At 46.6% G+C, this 20,399-nt stretch overlaps 2 protein-coding genes across 3 annotated transcripts in view; one reads left to right on the forward strand and one right to left on the reverse strand.

Annotated features, from left to right (window-relative positions):
• The window catches only part of NTN1 (netrin 1), a 431,580-nt gene that overhangs the window by 362,447 nt on the left and 48,734 nt on the right, over positions 1-20,399 (reverse strand). Inside the window, exon 2 of the mRNA XM_068263271.1 lies at positions 17,237-17,307. The gene's annotated coding sequence lies outside the window, so the exon portion shown is untranslated. The remainder of the gene's footprint in view (positions 1-17,236; positions 17,308-20,399) is intronic.
• The window catches only part of PIK3R5 (phosphoinositide-3-kinase regulatory subunit 5), a 139,450-nt gene that overhangs the window by 115,549 nt on the left and 3,502 nt on the right, over positions 1-20,399 (forward strand). For both annotated transcript variants that reach the window (XR_011025263.1, XM_068263265.1), the window contains exons 16-18: positions 766-859; positions 4,138-4,220; positions 13,022-13,134. Coding sequence is in view for 1 of the 2 variants with exons in the window: in XM_068263265.1 (XP_068119366.1) it covers positions 766-859; positions 4,138-4,220; positions 13,022-13,134 (290 nt within the window). In the remaining variant the exon portion in view is untranslated. The remainder of the gene's footprint in view (positions 1-765; positions 860-4,137; positions 4,221-13,021; positions 13,135-20,399) is intronic.

Here is a 20,399-nt window from a genome sequence, read left to right on the forward strand (position 1 = left end):
ACCACTTTTAATGCAGCGGGGAGCGGCGAAATTGCGACAGAGGGTAATAGGAGATGTCCCCTAACGCACTGGTATGTTTACTTTTGTGCGATTTTAACAATACAGATTCTCTTTAAGGACTTATTCACACTGGGGCGATTTGCGAGTGTTTGCAGCTGATCGCCGACGATCACCAGTGCTTTTAAAATCGTGAATGTAATTAAATGTATATTGCAGCGATCTCACTGCCACGATCGTCAGCGGTTCGTGGTAAATGCAAACACGGCGCATGCAGCGCTTTTTCGGGATCTTAGAGCGATCGCCATTGAAATGTTAAAAAATACATAAGTCGCGACCACTCAAAAATTGGGAAAAAGCGGAATAAAAAATGCACTTTATTCGCAAAAGAAGTCCCCATCACAAAACGCTAGGGATTTTGCTATCGTTTTGCGATCCCCAGTGTGAATGAGCCCTAAAACACGCATCGATCACTTCCGTTTCTCAGGGACTGTGGTCAGTAGAGGTAAGGTCCATTAGAAGCGAATTGTTCTGGCATGCAAATTTAATGAAACATTGTATGCAGCTTGGAACCACGCCAATCTAAAATTTGCATACACTTTATTTGGCCATCTCTACCGACGAGAGCTCTGAGCTCCGCCCACCATTCAACCCTACCACACCCCCTGAATTCTTCTCTCCCTCGTGGGCTTCAGCAGTGAGATCTATATTTATATGGTAAAAAGAAATAAGCATACCATAAAATAAATGATGTTTTGTTTCCCGCAGGCCAGCGTTAGCGGTCGGAGTCGCTGGAGCGATGGTGAGAAAGTCTGTACATCGGTCAGCTTGCGGAAAGCGTGCAAATCGTACGAAGAGCTTGGTAAGAAATCGGATGATAAGAATACGTACTATAATTATAAACTAGGCAAAACTTTAAAGAAAAGGTTGTTGCAACTGGACAGCATTGCTTGTTTTAGAAGATGTCTCTCGTCCTCAGGCAGGTGTTGCCTAGTGTGAGCTGCTGGGCGTGGCACCAGGGCACAAGTCCACTGGGAGTCCCGGGTTTGTTAGATGATGGTGGTGATGGGTGTCATGTACTGGGCAGGCTCCACTCGAGACATCGGGCATCGCATCCTGCATCTAGACATCCAGTCAATCTTCTTCTGCAACTACCGCCTAATCCTCCACACCTTCTAACTACACCTGCCCCTCTCCGCCTTCCAACTCTTCCACGTGCCCCTCACACCTTCCCACCTGCCTCTCTATACCTCCATATTCATTTCCCATACTGCACAACAGTGTTGTCCAACTCCAGTCCTTGAGGGTCGAGGTCCTCTCACATTTTTGGCACAGCTCAAATTTTTGGATGGGACTAAAACAGGAAAGGTGTGGTCCATCAAGCAGAACACATTTCTCCATTTCTCAGTCCATCCTAAACACTGGCATGGATATGGCTCTGGAGGACCTCAGACATCATGTGTTGAGTGTTGTGTGTCTCCCGCCAAGACAGAGTTTGCATTCATCACTTTTCCTCACAGAGGCTACACTTGTAATTGCAGCAAACTGTCTTCTACAACAGAGGAAGGCTTTCAGCTAAAACTACCTTATATTTCTATATAGGATATCTGAGGCGAGTAATAAAACCTATCTTCTTCCAGCCCCTGGAGGTCACGTGTGTCCCTCGCTGCAGGTCCAGTCTTCTCCCAAGTTGCGCTAGCAGCCTCTGAAGTATCACTGACCCCCAATGGGTCGGCATCTTCTCAGCATGTGGAAGCAGGTGCAGTACGCTCCCAGTGACGTAGGCGCACATGCCTGCACATGCACAGAAAAAGATGACCCATCAGGCGATACTTCTGAGGCAGCTAGCAGAACCCAGGGGAAGACCAGAGCTGCAGCGAGGGATACACGTGACCTCCAGGGGCTGGAAGAAGCCCCAGGTAAGTAAAGATAGATTGTATTACTCACCTCAGATATCCTTTAACTATTCCATGGCCTGGATAACTAAGATCCTTCATGGGCATATAAAGTCCTAAAATTACCTAAACATTACTTTTTTGTTTTAGACGTTAATGCACCATCCTCAGTCCAGTGATGGCATCTGAGGCTGCACTGTGAATTGAGTTCCTTCCCTAAAGTTTATGCTACTAACGGAGAACTGCAGGGATGTCGAAATCCAGTCCTCAAGGACCAAGGTCCCCACACATTCAACTCCGGTCCTCAAGGGCAGAGGTTCTCACACACTCAACTCCAGTCTTCAAGGGCCGAGGACCTCACACTTTCAACTCCATTCCTCAGGGGCCGAGGTCCTCACCCACTCAACTCCAGTCCTCAAGGGCCGAGGTCCTCACACACTCAACTCCAGTCCTCAAGGGCCGAGGTCCTCACACACAACTCCAGTCCTCAAGGCCCGAAGTCCTCACACACAACTCCAGTCCTCAAGGGCCGAGGTCCTAACACATTCAACTCCAGTCCACAAGGGCAGAGGTCCTCACACACTCAACTCCAGTCCTCAAGGGCCGAGGTCCTGACACACTCCACTCCGGTACTCAAGGGCCGAGGTCCTGACACACTCCACTCCGGTACTCAAGGGCCGAGGTCCTCACACACTCAACTCCAGTCCTCAAGGGCAGAGGTCCTCACACACTCAACTCCAGTCCTCAAGGGCAAGGACCTCACACATTCAACTCCAGTCCTCAAGGCCCGAAGTCCTCACACACAACTCCAGTCCTCAAGGGCCGAGGTCCTAACACATTCAACTCCAGTCCTCAAGGGCAGAGGTCCTCACACACTCAACTCCAGTCCTCAAGGGCCGAGGTCCTGACACACTCCACTCCGGTACTCAAGGGCCGATGTCCTCACACACAACTCCAGTCCTCAAGAGCCGAGGTCCTCACACATTCAACTTCAGTCCTCAAGGGCAGAGGTCCTCACACACTCAACTCCAGTCCTCAAGGGCAGAGGTTCTCACACACTCAACTCCAGTCCTCAAGGGCAGAGGTCCTCACACATTCAACTCCAGTCCTCAAGGGCCGAGGTCCTCACACACAACTCCAGTCCTCAAGGGCCGAGGTCCTCACACACAACTCCAGTCCTCAAGGGCCGAGGTCCTCACACACAACTCCAGTCCTCAAGGGCCGAGGTCCTCACACATTCAACTTCAGTCCTCAAGGGCAGAGGTCCTCACACACTCAACTCCAGTCCTCAAGGGCAGAGGTTCTCACACACTCAACTCCAGTCCTCAAGGGCAGAGGTCCTCACACATTCAACTCCATTCCTCAGGGGCCAAGGTCCTCACACACTCAACTCCAGTCCTCAAGGGCCAAGGACCTCACACATTCAACTCCAGTCCTCAAGGGCCGAGGTCCTCACACACTCAACTCCAGTCCTCAAGGGCCGAGGTCCTGACACATTTAACTCCCGTCCTCAAGAACCGAGGTCCTCACACACTCAACTCCAGTCCTCAAGGGCAGAGGTCCTCACACATTTAACTCCAGTCCTCAAGGGCAAGGGCCTCACACATTCAATTTCATTCCTCAGGGGCTGAGGTCCTCACACATTCAACTCCATTCCTCAGGGGCCGAGGTCCTCACACACTCCACTCCAGTCCTCAAGGTCCGAGGTCCTCACACATTTAACTCCAGTCCTCAAGGACCTGGGTCCTCAAACATTTTTTGGCATAGCTCAATTAATTTATGGGACTGAGTCAGGAAAGGTGTGGTCCATCAGGTAAAACACATGAGTCAATTTTTCAGTCCATCCTCAACACTTGCATGCATATGGCCCTTTAGGACAGGGGTTCGACACCTGTGTTTTAGGGATTCTGATACCAGCATGATAGTACCAGCGTTAGGGATGTTGAGAAAGGAGATAGCCGGAGATTTCCCTGAAGGGGGCATAAATAGCAGTCATTTTGTGGCAGTGTGTCCCCCAGTCCCTCCCAGTCAGATTCATCAGATGGCTCGAATGAAGATGCCTCCTTTGTGAACATTTCTGGTGTCTGTCCTAGCAGCCAATCATCTGCCTTCACTGGGAAAAACCTATAATTTGATTGCTTGCTGCAGGGAGCACCTCCATCTTGTTTAGGTTTGCTATTTGCCGTAGTTTTGTTGGTAACTGGTGAAAACGGTGTTATATTTGTTTTATTATGCTTTTGCGCAGATTCCAGGATGGAGTGTTTGAATCTCACTGTGAGGGAGGTGGTGAAGAGACAGAACTCAAAGACAAAGAAGAGCTTCAACCAGGTGAGGCCCACTTAGGACAAGACTGAAGAGAAAGTCCAGGTCCACCATATATGATCATCTTAATTGGTCCAGTTCAAAGCAGAACAAGTTTGCAAACATTTAAATTATGAGCAATCTTGAAAATTTGGTGTAGTTTGCATCCTTAAAACAGAAGGTATTTGTGATAATTTAGCTTTAAGTGTGTAACTGTGGTTACCCACAATGCACCTCTGCTGAATATGCAAATTATCTCTTTATGCCACTGAAACCAGGCTTACATCCAGAACCGCTGATGTATAGCAAGCCTACAGCTTGTACATTTTACAGATCCACAACAATCCAACATGCAGACAGCCTGTTTCGGACTTGGTTCTCATCAGTGCATGGCAGGGATTGATATGGCTCTATATCTATAGGATAGGGCTAAGCAGGCTGTCTGCATGTTAGATTGATGTGGCTCTGTACAATTTAAAGCTATAGGCTTTGATATACACCAGCGGTTCTGGATGCTAGCCTGGCTTAAGGGGCATACAGAGATAATTTGCATATTCAGTAGTGATGCATTGTGGGTAACCACTGATGTTCACTTAAATCTGAAATATCACAAATACCTTCTGTTTTAAGAATGTAAACCACAGTAAGCATTGCTTTTTAGTAGGAGGGCTTTTCAGTCTATTTGAATCCCCTATACTTTCCTAGTGGTTTTGGGTCAGCTGCTTAGGTACTCCCTTGAACATTTGGAGAGCTCAGTAAATCAGACCCACGTTTGCACAGAGACAACATGCAGTTTGTTCATTGTGGGTTGATATGTGTGTGCCAAAAGTCCTATGTACTTAATCCTAGAGTTACTCGTCTGTAGCAGTATAGAGAAACATGTGATTAGTGGTAAGGCTCTGATTCGCTGAGAACACTTCCTGCATGACACAGCAAATCCAAGGCCTACAAATCCATCACGTGACCACATGCCTCCCTGTGAGTTCTGCTACAACAGTGCTTCTCAGACTTTTCTGGATGAGGGCACCCATGGCGAGTTTGACATTTTTTTGAGGCACCCTTATGTGCCATCCCTCTACAGCTGCTCCTGACTGACATTACCACTCATTTCAACTGATTTTTGCCACAAATGATCGAAATAACAATGAATGCAGCTCGACTCGATTACGGTGATCGAAACTGCCAGAAAAAAATTGATGCGAGTTTGGCCAGCTGTCAGACAAACAAGGTAACATGTGTGGGGCCTAAAAGAACACCCCTCCCCTTCCGTCCATCCGCCAAATCACATGGGGCCTGAGAGAAATCCCCTCCAGGTAAACGCATGTGGGGCCCAAGAGCATCCCCAACCCCCCCTCCCAGGAAGAAATATGTGTGCGGCCAGATTTGGGAACCATGCTATATGAAGGGCGTTAACATACTAGAACAGGTACAAAGGTGGTCAACAAAAGTGATGGAAGGCCTCACTTACCAAAAAAGGTTGGACAAACTGGGTTTATTTAGCGTGGAGAAAAGATGGGTAAATGGTGACCTGATTAACATGTATAAATACATCAGAGGGCAATACAAAAACTTGGCAGGTGAGCTTTTTGTTCCTAGGTTTGTACAAAGGACAAGGGGGCATGATCTGCGTATGGAGGTAAGTTTTGCCATCTATTTGGGAAAGGGTTCTTTACAGTAAATGTGATTAAAACGTGGACTGTATTACCACAGGAAGTAGTTATGGCAAATTCTATATCTGCATTTAAAGGAGGTTTGGATGCTTTCCTTGCATTGAAGGGCATCCGCGACTATAATTACTAGGTATTTCCCAGCAAAGTTGATCCAGGGATTTATGTGACTGTCACCTGGCGTCGCGAGAAGGAATTTTTCCCCCTTAACCACTTCCCGACCGCCCACTACACAGGGGCGGCGGGGAAGTGGAGCCCTGCAGGACGGCCTCACCCACAGAGGCGGCGGTCCATTTAAGGGCATGGGCGGAGCGATCGCGTCATCCGTGACGCGATCCTCCGCCGGCGCCTGTCACCGCTCGCTCGCCGCAACATCCCGCCGGCTATACGGAAGCGCCGGCGGGATGTTAACCCCGCGATCGCCGCATACAAAGTGTATAATACACTTTGTAATGTTTACAAAGTGTATTATACAGGCTGCCTCCTGCCCTGGTGGTCCCAGTGTCCGAGGGACCACCAGGGCAGGCTGCAGCCACCCTAGTCTGCACCCAAGCACACTGATTTCTCCCCCCCCTGCCCCAGATCGCCCACAGCACCCATCAGACCCCCCCCCTGCCCACCCCCCAGACCCCTGTTTGCACCCAATCACCCCCCTAATCACCCATCAATCACTCCCTGTCACTATCTGTCAACGCTATTTTTTTTTTATCCCCCCCCCCCCCTGCTCCCTGCCCCCTCCTGATCACCCTCCACCCCTCAGATTCTCCCCAGACCCCCCCCCCAGACCACCCCCCCCTGTTTACTGTATGCATCTATCCCCCTGATCACCTGTCAATCACCTGTCAATCACCTGTCAATCACCCGTCAATCACCCATCAATCACCCATCAATCACCCCCTGTCACTGCCACCCATCAATCAGCCCCTAACCTGCCCCTTGCGGGCAATCTGATCACCCCCCCACACCAATAGATCGCCCACAGATCCGACATCAGATCACCTCCCAAATCCATTGTTTACATCTATTCTCTCCTCTAAACACCCACTAATTACCCATCAATCACCCATCAATCACCCCCTATCACCACTTGTCACTTTTACCTATCAGATCAGACCCTAATCTGCCCCTTGCGGGCACCCAATCACCCGCCCACACGCTCAGATTGCCCTCTGACCCCCCCTTATCAATTCACCAGTGCATTAATTACATCTGTTCTTCCCTGTAATAACCCACTGATCACCTGTCAATCACCTGCCAATCACCTATCACCCATCAATCACCCCCTGTCACTGCCACCCATCAATCAGCCCCTAACCTGCCCCTTGCGGGCAATCTGATCACCCACCCACACCATTAGATCGCCCGCAAACCCGCCGTCAGATTACCTCCCAAATGTATCGTTTACATCTGTTATCTTCTCTAAACACCCACTAATTACCCATCAATCACCCCCTATCACCACCTGTCACTGTTACCTATCAGATCAGACCCTAATCTGCCCCTTGCGGGCACCCAATCACCCGCCCACACGCTCAGATTGCCCTCTGACCCCCCCTTATCAATTCACCAGTGCATTAATTACATCTGTTCTTCCCTGTAATAACCCACTGATCACCTGTCAATCACCTGCCAATCACCTATCACCCATCAATCACCCCCTGTCACCCCCTGTCACTGCCACCCATCAATCAGCCCCTAACCTGCCCCTTGCGGGCAATCTGATCACCCACCCACACCATTAGATCGCCCGCAAACCCGCCGTCAGATTACCTCCCAAATGTATCGTTTACATCTGTTATCTTCTCTAAACACCCACTAATTACCCATCAATCACCCCCTATCACCACCTGTCACTGTTACCTATCAGATCAGACCCTAATCTGCCCCTTGCGGGCACCCAATCACCCGCCCACACGCTCAGATTGCCCTCAGACCCCCCCCCCCCCCTTATCAATTCGCCAGTGCATTAATTACATCTGTCCTTCCCTGTAATAACCCACTGATCACCTGTCAATCACCTGCCAATCACCTATCACCCATCAATCACCCCCTGTCACTGCCACCCAACAATCAGCCCCTAACCTGCCCCTTGCGGGCAATCTGATCACCCACCCACACCAATAGATCGCCCGCAGATCCGACATCAGATCACCACCCAAGCGCAGTGTTTCCATCTATTCTCTCCTCTAAACACCCACTAATTACCCATCAATCACCCATCAATCACTCCCTATCACCACCTGTCACTGTTACCTATCAGATCAGACCCTAATCTGCCCCTTGCGGGCACCCAATCGACCGCCTACACGCTCAGATTGCCCTCAGACCCCCCCTTATCAATTCGCCAGTGCAATATTTACATCTGTTCTCCCCTGTAATAACCCACTGATTACCTGTCAATCACCTATCAATCACCCATCAATCACCCCCTGTCACTGCCACCCATCAATCACCCCCTGTCACTGCCACCCATCAATCACCCGCTGTCACTGCCACCCATCAATCAGCCCCTAACCTGCCCCTTGCGGGCAAACTGATCACCCACCCACACCAATAGATCGCCCGCATATCCGACATCAGATCACCACCCAAGCGCAGTGTTTCCATCTATTCTCTACCCTAAACACCCACTAATTACCCATCAATCACCCCCTGTCACTGCTACCTATCAGATTAGACCCCTATCTGCCCCTAGGGCACTCAATCACCCGCCCACACCCTCAGAATGCCCTCAGACCCCAGCCCTGATCACCTCGCCAGTGCATTGCTTGCATCCATTCCCCCCTCTAATCACACCTTGAGACACCCATCAATCACCTCCTGTCACCCCCTAGCACACCTACCCATCAGATCAGGCCCCAATTTGCCCCGTGTGGGCTCCTGATCACTCGGCCAAACCCTCAGACCCCCTTCCGATCACCTCCCCAGTGCATGGATTGCATCTATTTTCCCCTCTAACCACCCCCTGAGACACCCATCAATCACCTCCTGTCACCCCCCTAGCACTCCTATCCATCAGATCAGGCCCAATACAACCTGTCATCTAAAAGGCCACCCTGCTTATGACCGGTTCCACAAAATTCGCCCCCTCATAGACCACCTGTCATCAAAATTTGCAGATGCTTATACCCCTGAACAGTCATTTTGAGACATTTGGTTTCCAGACTACTCACGGTTTTGGGCCTGTAAAATGCCAGGGCGGTATAGGAACCCCACAAGTGACCCCATTTTAGAAAAAAAAGACACCCCAAGGTATTATGTTAGGTGTATGACGAGTTCATAGAAGATTTAATTTTTTGTCAAAAGTTAGCGGAAATTAATTTTTATTGGTTTTTTTTCACAAAGTGTCATTTTTCACTAACTTGTGACAAAAAATAAAATCTTCTATGAACTCGCCATACACCTAACGGAATACCTTGGGGTGTCTTCTTTCTAAAATGGGGTCACTTGTGGGGTTCCTATACTGCCCTGGCATTTTAGGGGCCCTAAACCGCGAGGAGTAGTCTAGAAAACAAATGCTTCAAAATGACCTGTGAATAGGACGTTGGGCCCCTTAGCGCACCTAGGCTGCAAAAAAGTGTCACACATGTGGTACCGCCGTACTCAGGAAAAGTAGTATAATGTGTTTTGGGGTGTATTTTTACACATACCCATGCTGGGTGGGAGAAATTTCTATGTAAATGGACAATTGTGTGTAAAAAAATCAAACAATTGTCATTTACAGAGATATTTCTCCCACTTAGCATGGGTATGTGTAAAAATACACCCCAAAACGCATTATACTACTTCTCCTGAGTACAGCGGTACCACATGTGTGGCACTTTTTTACACCCTAAGTACGCTAAGGGGCCCAAAGTCCAATGAGTACCTTTAGGATTTCACAGGTCATTTTGCGACATTTGGTTTCAAGACTACTCCTCACGGTTTAGGGCCCCTAAAATGCCAGGGCAGTATAGGAACCCCACAAATGACCCCATTCTAGAAAGAAGACACCCAAAGGTATTCCGTACGGAGTATGGTGAGTTCATAGAAGATTTTATTTTTTGTCACAAGTTAGCGGAAAATGACACTTTGTGAAAAAAAACTATTAAAATCAATTTCCGCTAACTTGTGACAAAAAAATAAAAACTTCTATGAACTCACCATACTCCTAACGGAATACCTTGGGGTGTCTTCTTTCTAAAATGGGGTCATTAGTGGGGTTCCTATACTGCCCTGGCATTTTAGGGGCCCTAAACCGTGAGGAGTAGTCTTGAAACAAAAATGACCTGTGAAATCCTAAAGGTACTCATTGGACTTTGTGCCCCTTAGTGCAGTTAGGGTGCAAAAAAGTGCCACACATGTGGTATCGCCGTACTCGGGAGAAGTAGTACAATGTGTTTTGGGGTGTATTTTTACACATACCCATGCTGGGTGGGAGAAATACCTCTGTAAATGACAATCTTTTGATTTTTTTACACACAATTGTCCATTTACAGAGGTATTTCTCCCACCCAGCATGGGTATGTGTAAAAATACACCCCAAAACACATTGTACTACTTCTCCCGAGTATGGCGATACCACATGTGTGGCACTTTTTTGCACCCTAACTGCGCTAAAGGGCCCAAAGTCCAATGAGTACCTTTAGGATTTCACAGGTCATTTTGAGAAATTTCGTTTCAAGACTACTCCTCACGGTTTAGGGCCCCTAAAATGCCAGGGCAGTATAGGAACCCCACAAATGACCCCATTTTAGAAAGAAGACACCCCAAGGTATTCCGTTAGGAGTATGGTGAGTTCATAGAAGATTTTATTTTTTGTCAAAAGTTAGCGGAAATTGATTTTAATTGTGTTTTTTCACAAAGTGTCATTTTCCGCTAACTTGTGAAAAAAAAATAAAATCTTCTATGAACTCGCCATACTACTAACGGAATACCTTGGGGTGTCTTCTTTCTAAAATGGGGTCATTTGTGGGGTTCCTATACTGCCCTGGCATTTTAGGGGCCCTAAACCGTGAGGAGTAGTCTTGAAACGAAATTTCTCAAAATGACCTGTGAAATCCTAAAGGTACTCATTGGACTTTGGGCCCTTTAGCGCAGTTAGGGTGCAAAAAAGTGCCACACATGTGGTATCGCCGTACTCAGGAGAAGTAGTATAATGTGTTTTGTGGTGTATTTTTACACATACCCATGCTGAGTGGGAGAAATATCTCTGTAAATGGACAATTGTGTGTAAAAAAAATTAACAAATTGTCATTTACAGAGATATTTCTCCCACCCAGCATGGGTATGTGTAAAAATACACCCCAAAACACATTATACTACTTCTCCTGAGTACGGCAATACCACATGTGTGGCACTTTTTTGCAGCCTAACTGCGCTAAGGGGTCCAAAGTCCAATGAGCACCTTTAGGCTTTACAGGGGTGCTTACAATTTAGCACCCCCCAAAATGTCAGGACAGTAAACACACCCCACAAATGATCCCATTTTGGAAAGTAGACCCTTCAAGGTATTCAGAGAGGGGCATGGTGAGTCCGTGGCAGATTTCATTTTTTTTTGTCGCAAGTTAGAAGAAATGGAAACTTTTTTTTTTTTTTTTTTTCCTCACAAAGTGTCATTTTCCGCTTACTTGTGACAAAAAATAATATCTTCTATGAACTCACTATGCCTCTCAGTGAATACTTTGGGATGTCTTCTTTCCAAAATGGGGTCATTTGGGGGGTATTTATACTATCCTGGAATTCTAGCCCCTCATGAAACATGACAGGGGGTCAGGAAAGTCAGAGATGCTTGAAAATGGGAAAATTCACTTTTGGCACCATAGTTTGTAAACGCTATAACTTTTACCCAAACCAATAAATATACACTGAATGGGTTTTTTTTTATCAAAAACATGTTTGTCCACATTTTTCGCGCTGCATGTATACAGAAATTTTACTTTATTTGAAAAATGTCAGCACAGAAAGTTAAAAAAATCATTTTTTTGCCAAAATTCATGTCTTTTTTGATGAATATAATAAAAAGTAAAAATCGCAGGAGCAATCAAATAGCATCAAAAGAAAGCTTTATTAGTGACAAGAAAAGGAGCCAAAATTCATTTAGGTGGTAGGTTGTATGAGCGAGCAATAAACCGTGAAAGCTGCAGTGGTCTGAATGGAAAAAAAGTGGCCGGTCCTTAAGGGGTAGAAAGCCCTAGGTCCTCAAGTGGTTAAAGGTTCATTGCGCTAAGCCTTGTAAGGGTGCTTTTTTTTGCCTTCCCCTGGATCAACTGGGATGTGGGAGGGTGAAGGAGAGAAAGGAAAGGTACCTTAATGCTTACTTATTTGTTTTTCCTGGTTGGACATGTTTTATACAGCAGGGAGAGGTGGCACTGCTTCCCCAGACAGGCTGCATCTGAATGACTAACAGCAGAGGTGTGCAGAACCTAATTATAGGCAGGGTACACATCCTGCATTCAAAACAGCTGCACGCAGATTGTTCCGTACTGGACCCTTCCACCGCTATGAGGTCATCTTTCATGGAAGGGCCCTTCTACAGAGAAAGACCTCATCGCAGTGGAAGGGTCTACTACGGAACAATCTGCATGCAAACTGTTTTTGAGTGGTGCACGGCTCTGAGAGCTGAGCGCCGAAACTGGGCGCCCCATAGCAGCAATGCGATGCTGCACGGAGCGCGTAGCGGCAATTCGGGGCTCTGGTGGCTGCCAGACCCCGAATTACATCTCCCTCCGAGTTGCGACAACACATAGGGGCAATAGTATTTAACGCCGCCTCGAGTTTAGCGGCAGCGGTTAGAGCCGTCATCCGGCTCTCATCGCGCCGAACTGAGTGGCACCAAAATAATATGAACCCGTCCTACATTATGTTTATTTTGGTGCATCTCTTTTGAATGCAAGTTGTGCACCCTGCCTATAATTAGGCTCTGCACACCTATGCTAGTCATTCATATGCAGCCTGTCTCAGGATCCACTGCCACCTCTCCCTGCTGTATAAATAATATAAGTTTACCTTATGGCTAGCTGCTCCCATTTGCCATTTCACGCTTGCATTCCATTTTTATTCTGAGTTTAGGATTTTGTGCATAGTTTAGCATCGGTTTTGAATACAAGGTATTCTTCCCTGCAAACTAAACATGTAACTAATGACACCCCCTCCCCAACATATTTGTATTATTTTCTTTAGATCAGCATCACTCAAATCAAGGTGGATAAAGCCCAGATCATAGCCCAGAATGGAGGAACGTTCCCCTTGTGCCTGGATCAGGATGAGCGCAAAATCCTTCAGAGGGTCACCAAGTAAGACATTGAAATGTTAATGTGAAAGCTGAATCTTACATGTGTCGTTAGCCGGCAGCGGCTCTGGTTGTCACCCAGCTTTTCTCTGGTCATTTTCTCACCTTTTATGGTGAAACAAGGCAGTACAAACCTGATGATTGGGAGGCGGGGCTCCACATCATGAGATTTTGCCAACTAGATATTTCCTACCGAGGTGCATGTTGGAAGATTTACATCTGCAGGCAGTCATGCCCAGTATATGCTTCTCTATAAATCTGCAAAGGAGGAAGTCGGCTTTTTTCAACTAATCTATACTGAACACGCTGGACATTTTAAGAGGAACTGCAGAGAAAATAGCTTAATATATATATTTGTTTTACAATATTCATTTATAAATTATTTATACAGGGTTTGCCCATTGTATAATCTTTCCTTCTTAACCACTTCAGCGCTCAGTCGTTTTCACTTTATTCATCCGAGCAATGTTCACCTCCCATTCATTAGCCTATAACTTTATCACTACTTATCACAATGAACTCATCTACACTTTTTTTTTTCCACCACCAATTAGGCTTTCTTTGGGTGGTACATTTTGCTAAGAGCTACCTTACTGTAAATGCATTTTAACAGTAAGAATAAGAAAAAAACGGGAAAAATTCACTATTTCTCAGTTTTCGGCCATTATAGTTTTAAAGTAATACATGCCTCCATAATTAAAACCCACGTATTGTATTTGCCCATTTGTCCCGGTTATTACACCATTTAAATTATGCCCCTATCACAATGTATGGCGACAATATTTTATTTGGAGATAAAAGTGCATTTTTTCCGTTTTGCATCCAACACTATTTACAAGTTTATAATAAAAAAAAAATATAGAAATATTTCATCTTTACATAGATATTTAAAAAGTTTAGACCCTTAGGTAAATATTTATGTGTTTGGTTTTTTTTATTGTATTTTTTTTATTATTATTATTATTGAACATTTTATTTGGGTATTTTTGGAAGGGTGGGATGGAAATAGTATTTTTTTTTTAATGTAAATATGTTTATTTTTATTGTTTTATGTAGATGTAGTTATACTTTTTGGCCTCAAGATGGCAACCTTAGGTTTGTTTACATGACGTCGCTCTAAGCGTAACATGTACGCTTAGAGGGACGTAGGAGGCAGAAAAAGCGAAGCATCCGAGAGAAGCTGTCGCTTTTTCTGCGGGGGAGAGGAATCCGTGATCAGGCACCATAGCCCGATACATTGATTCCTGGGCTAACAATCCGCGGCCGGAAGTGCACATAGCCTCCTGGACGTAGCTCTACGTCCAGGAGGAGAAAATGGTTAAAGGACCTCTGTCGCGAAAATCTTAAAATTTAAAATACATGTTAACATATACAAATAAGAAGTAAGTTTCTTCCACAGTAACATGAGCCATAAATTACTTTTCTCCTATGTTGCTGTCACTTACAGTAGGCAGTAGAAATCTGGCATTACCGACAGATTTTGTGCTAGTCTATCTTCTCATGGGTGTTTCTCCGGGTTTTCTTTATTTTTAAAAGCACTTGGTGAATGGCAATTGCTCCGTCCAACTGCCAAAATAGTGTGCAGCGAGCAGGGAGGCTGGCCAGCATCATTGTATAAATCATTTTCAGGGAATGTAAAGAATAAAGGCCATGCTGAGAATCCTCTATGAGGAGATGGCCTGGTCCAAAACCTGTTGGTTCTGTCAGATTTCTACTACCTACTGTAAGTCAGAGCAACATAGGAGAAAAGTAATGTATGGCTCATTTTACTCTGGGAGAAATGTACTTCTTATTTGTATGTGTTTTAAATTTTAAGATTTTCGCGACAGTTCCTCTTTAAAGGGATACTGTAGGGGGGTCGGGGGAAAATGAGCTGAACTTACCCGGGGCTTCTAATGGTCCCCCGCAGACATCCTGTGCCCGCGCAGCCACTCACCGATGCTCCGGCCCCGCCTCCGGTTCACTTCTGGAATTTCTGACTTTAAAGTCAGAAAACCACTGCGCCTGCGTTGCCGTGTCCTCGATCCCACTGATGTCATTAAGAGCGCACAGCGCAGGCCCAGTATGGTCTGTGTCTGCGCAGTACACTCCTGGTGACATCAGCGGGAGCGGGGACACGGCAACGCAGGCGCAGTGGTTTTCTGACTTTAAAGTCAGAAATTCCAGAAGTGAACCGGAGGCGGGGCCGGAGCATTGGGGAGTGGCTGCACCAACACAGGATGTCTGCGGGGGACCATTAGAAGCCCCGGGTAAGTTCAGCTCATTTTCCCCCGACCCCCCTACAGTATCCCTTTAAAGAGAAACTGTAAGGACAAAAGTGCCCCTACAGGTTACTAACCTCGGGAGGGGGAAGCCTTTGGATCTTAATGAGGCTCTTCCCCCGTCCTCCTGTGTATCCCCGATCCAGCGCTGGCTCCCCCGATAATGCACCGACAAGCTTGAAGGCAGATGCGCGCAGGCAGACTAGCACCTGCACAAGGGGGCGATATTTACCTTTGCGATCCAGTGCAGGTGCAGTACCATCTTCCCCCTCGGGCTCCGGCAGAAATGGCCAACCCCGATCAGGTCCGCTGTACTGCGTAGGCACGAGACTCCATCGCTTGCACAGTAGAGCGGACCCGATCGGGCCTGACTATTTCTGCCGGAACCTGGGGGGGAAAATGGGTCTGCTGCTGTGCTGGATCCCAAAAGGTAAATATTACCATCTGCTGAGGATCAAGGGAGCCAGCGCTGGATTGGTGCTGCACAGGAGGATGGGGGAAGCCTGATTAGGACCCAGATGCTTCCCCCTTCAGAGGTAAGTACCTCTCAGGGGCACTTTTCTTTACTACAGGCTCTCTTTAAAGAGGAACTCCAGTGAAAATAATGTAGTAAAAAAAGTGCTTCATTTTTTACCATAATTATGTATAAATGATTTAGTCAGTGTTTGCTCATTGTAAAATCTTTCCTCTCCCAGATTCACATTCTGACATTTATTACATGGAGACATTGTTACTGTGGGCAGGTTATTTAGCTGTTTCTAGCTGCTCTGGCTGTTAGACAGCTAATAACAGCTATTTCCTGTCTCTGAACATTGTTACATTGTGGCAGTTTGCCAGCAGTACCGCGGTCTTCAGAGCCTCTTGTGGGAGGGGTTTCAGCACAAAATCAGTCACACAGCGCCCCCTGATGGTCTGTTTGTGAAAATCATTGTCTTTCTCATGTAAAATGGGGTATCAGCTACTGATTGGGAAAAAGTTCAATTCTTGGTTGGAGTTTCTCTTTAAGTCCATAGGAAATGAACAGAGAAGGCCGGCACTCGCTGTGTAATGTTTAATTGTTGCAGATAGAAGCCGATGTTTTGGGACTCCCATGTCCCTTCATCAGGGCATAACCGGTTTATCCACCAATATCACCTGGGAAATAGTCCATGCAGCCGGGATTGCACTCACTGGCAAGAAATATGTACAGATGTCATCAGTGGACACATCGCTTACCAGTGAGTGTATGCCCGGCTGCATGGACTATTTCCCGGGTGATACTGCTGGATAGACCTGTTACGCCCTGATGAAGGGACATGGGAGTCCCGAAACCTCGGCATCTATCTGCAACAATGAAACATTACACAGGGAGTGCCGGCCTTCTCTGTTCATTTCCTACAGATTTACATTATGAAATTTATCACAGGTGGAAACATCTTTAGTCTTGACATGTGATCTCTTCAGAATGTTTGTTTCTGAGAAGTCTGAATCAAGTGAATATAATGTCTGGTCCCCCAGAATGCTCAGAGGGAACATTCAGAATAGCTAAACAGCCTAGGCTTAGCAACACTGGGGTTACATACCAATATACGGCAGTGTATACATAAAGGAATTGTTTCTGCTACAGAAACCAGGATAAATACAGTAAAAGTGGGAATTCTGAATGATTTGCTGCATTCTACTGTATGTCACTACAGGGCCTCTTTAATAAAGAGCGCACCTTTGATGGCGCTTAGCAAAAGTGGCACCAGAGAAGGCACTAATAGCTCAACCTAAATGGGCTTGAGATAAAAATTTAACCCAGCACATTTTACTTCATTTTACAACACTATATTTACAAGAGTGCACCATAACAACTGGTAGTACCTCTGCATTATCTGTAGGTGGCGCTCCATGTCCAGTTCTATTGCAAAGTTCCAGAGACAGCTGTCCAAGTGCTGAAAAAAAAACAAATGGGAACAATGAATATTGTTGCTGTTTTCAGAGTTCAGTCTTATTGTGCAGTCTAAAGATGTGATACAATCTTGAATGTACAATCTCACCACTTCTGTGCAGCTTTCATAGAGGCAACCTGGGCAACAGCCCCTGGGCCCCAAACCTGCTGAGACATGGTCAGTGGGAGGGCTGGCAGCCACTTGCTCGCTAACAATTACTGCTTTTTTTGCCCGCTCACATTTCCCCTGGACCAGCGATGAGATAGTGGCTACTCTCGCGGTCCGGGACACGCCTCCTCCATGCTACGTGCTGAATAGTGAGGTCCTGTTCTACTACTGCTGGATGTCACCATCCTGCACTTCACTGGAGTCGGAGCACTCAGATGCAGGACATTTTTTTATTGAATGGCTTTATAAAATTAGGGGTAAGGTGGCCATACACTGGTTGATTATTTGCATAGATTCCAGATGAGTCAATCATTTGATTGAATCTGCTAGAAATCGATGCAGCAAACTATTCAAGATCGATTATTTTTTGGGGCGAAAACGATTAATTTGGTCGATCGCAACAGATGGGATTTTTTGCTTGATCTTCAGTGGGTCGGGAGCAGGTCACTAACGACATTAGATGTCGCAATAACAGACACGGCAGTGGAGCTCCTTGTCACCTGTCCGCTGGCACGTCTTCTCTCCACCGCTGGGCTCTCCTTCCTGTCTCTTCTCTCCTGGGCACTTGGACACTAGAGGACAAAGACTAGGGACATCTAGTGGTCACATATGGTATGTGCCACAGTGCCTGTAGTTACAGTGACCAGATTTTTCTGGGTCCAACCTGGGACGGGCCGCGCCGAAAAATGGGCGTGGCCATGACATTGTATGGGCGGAGTGTAAACCGTAACCCCAAAGCAGCAAATATAGCCAACTATGACCATTAAATAATAAATGCAGCAACAGTTACCCCAGACACCAGAAAATAAACGCAATGTGGGCAGCATTTCAGCAGAAAATATTGCAATGTGGGCAACATGTCAGCAGGAAATAAAACAATGTGGGCAACATTTCAGCAGATAATAAACACAATTTGGGCAACATTTCAGCAGAAAACAAACGCAATTTGGGCAACAATTCAGCAGAAAACAAATGCAATTTGGGCAACATTTCAACAGAAAATAAACGCAATTTGGGCAACATTTCAGCAGCAAATAACGCAGTGGGCAACATTTCAGCAGCAAATAACGCAGGGAGCAACATTTCAGCAGAAAATAACGCAATGTGGGCAACATTTCACCTGCAAAAAAAAAGGAATTTACTCACCTGACAGAAATCTCCTCTCCTGCCGGCCTCTGGCGTGCAGCTCCCCGGACCATCTTCCTCCTGCAGTCTCCCGCGCTGAATGGAATAGCAGGGCTACAGGAAGATGGCGCCCGAAGCCCTGTACTGGAGACACAAATAGTTTCCAGTACAGGGCTTCGGACGCCATCTTCCCGTAGCCCTGCTCTGCCTGCCGGAAGACTATGGAACGGGGCTGCGGGCTATGAACTGGCGCGGTGTCTATTAGTTAGACGCCGCAGCCAGTTCATGCAATCGTACGGTGGCCAGAGTCCCGAGGCCGGGACGTCCCACGGCTAAAAGCGAGACGTTTCCCGGGACATAGCGCAACCTGGGACAGGGGACCCCGAATCCTGGACCTGTCCTGGGTAAAGCGGGACGTATGGTCACCGTACTGTAGTGTTTGGCCGCTAGTGTTTATCACGCGACACAGGCCCTCGGAAGAGAAGAGACAGGAAGCAGAGTCTGGGGGTGGAGAGAAGATGACACACAGCAGACAAGTGAGAGCTTAATGTGCACGGCTTGGGAGGTGGACTGGGAGTCCTGGGGACCCGGGAGACAGTGCATGTGCTGAAATCTATTGAATATCTGTGTGTAGTGTGTAAAGGGATTTGATCAGATAAGTCTCTTTCTGATCAGATTATGATCTGAGAGGGATCTATCTGATGGCCACATTGGCCTCAATTCACTAAGCAGGTTAGCCTAGTTCACTGATGGGTTTTAGTCTACTGATGGTTTGGTGAAATGTTTTAGGGTCTTTTTCCACTACCTTGTGATTTGCGATTTGATTCTGATTGCAAATTGCAAGGTACATTAAACTAATGGAAACTGCAGCAGCAATTTTCATTAGTGCGATCCGATTGCGGTGCGATTTTGGTCAAAGCGCAATCATCGTCCTGCCACGTTTTGAATGCGATTGAGCTGTACTATAAAGAGTATAGCAGCACAATCGCAATCGCATGGTAGAAATTGAAACGCGATTGCGATCGGAATCGTGATCACAATCGCGATCACATTTCATAGTGGAAAAGAGCCCTTAGACCTGTTTTTAAACCTGGTCTAAAACATTCAGTAAATAGGTCGGTAAAGCAGGGGAAATGATTAAAAGATGCAATTCACAAAGGCAAACAAGGAGTAAGTGACAGAGATTACTGTCTCTCATAGCTACTCATTTGTGAATTGCATCTTTTGATAATTTCCAGTTTTACCGACCTAATTACCAAATGTTTTAGACCAGGTCTAAAAAACAGGTCTAAAAATTCAGAAATTATTAGTGAATTCCCTTTTTAAGCAACTGATTTACACCAAACCATCAGTAGACTAAAAAAACATCAGTAGACTAGTCTAAACTGCTTAGTGAATTGAGGCCATTGACTAGTGGGTTGTCTACTGCCAGCCATACAAGAGTCAGAAATAACTGCTAGATGCGGAGCAGAGCCATGAAGAGCTATAAAAAAAAAATGCAAATGACTCCGCCCTCCTCTAGTGTCCACTAACACACCAACTACTGGAGAACCAATGGGGCACAGGGCTGCGAGGGCCCACCTACTACTTATCCTCTAAGGCTACTTACACACCAGGACGTTGCGTTTAGGGGATGTTAAAGGGCACATAACGTGCCCCTAACGCAACGCCTGGTGCTCTCTGATGTGGACGTCAGAGTGAGCCGCGTTGTGCAGCTCACTCTGGCGTCCGTGATGCGTACTCTTGCAGGCACGTGCACAGGGGGGTGCTCTGGGTGCCCAGGCACCCCCCTTTTTAAAATC

This window comes from Hyperolius riggenbachi, chromosome 12, assembly GCF_040937935.1.
Source record: "Hyperolius riggenbachi isolate aHypRig1 chromosome 12, aHypRig1.pri, whole genome shotgun sequence".
In the NCBI taxonomy this organism is placed as follows: Eukaryota; Metazoa; Chordata; class Amphibia; order Anura; family Hyperoliidae; genus Hyperolius; species Hyperolius riggenbachi.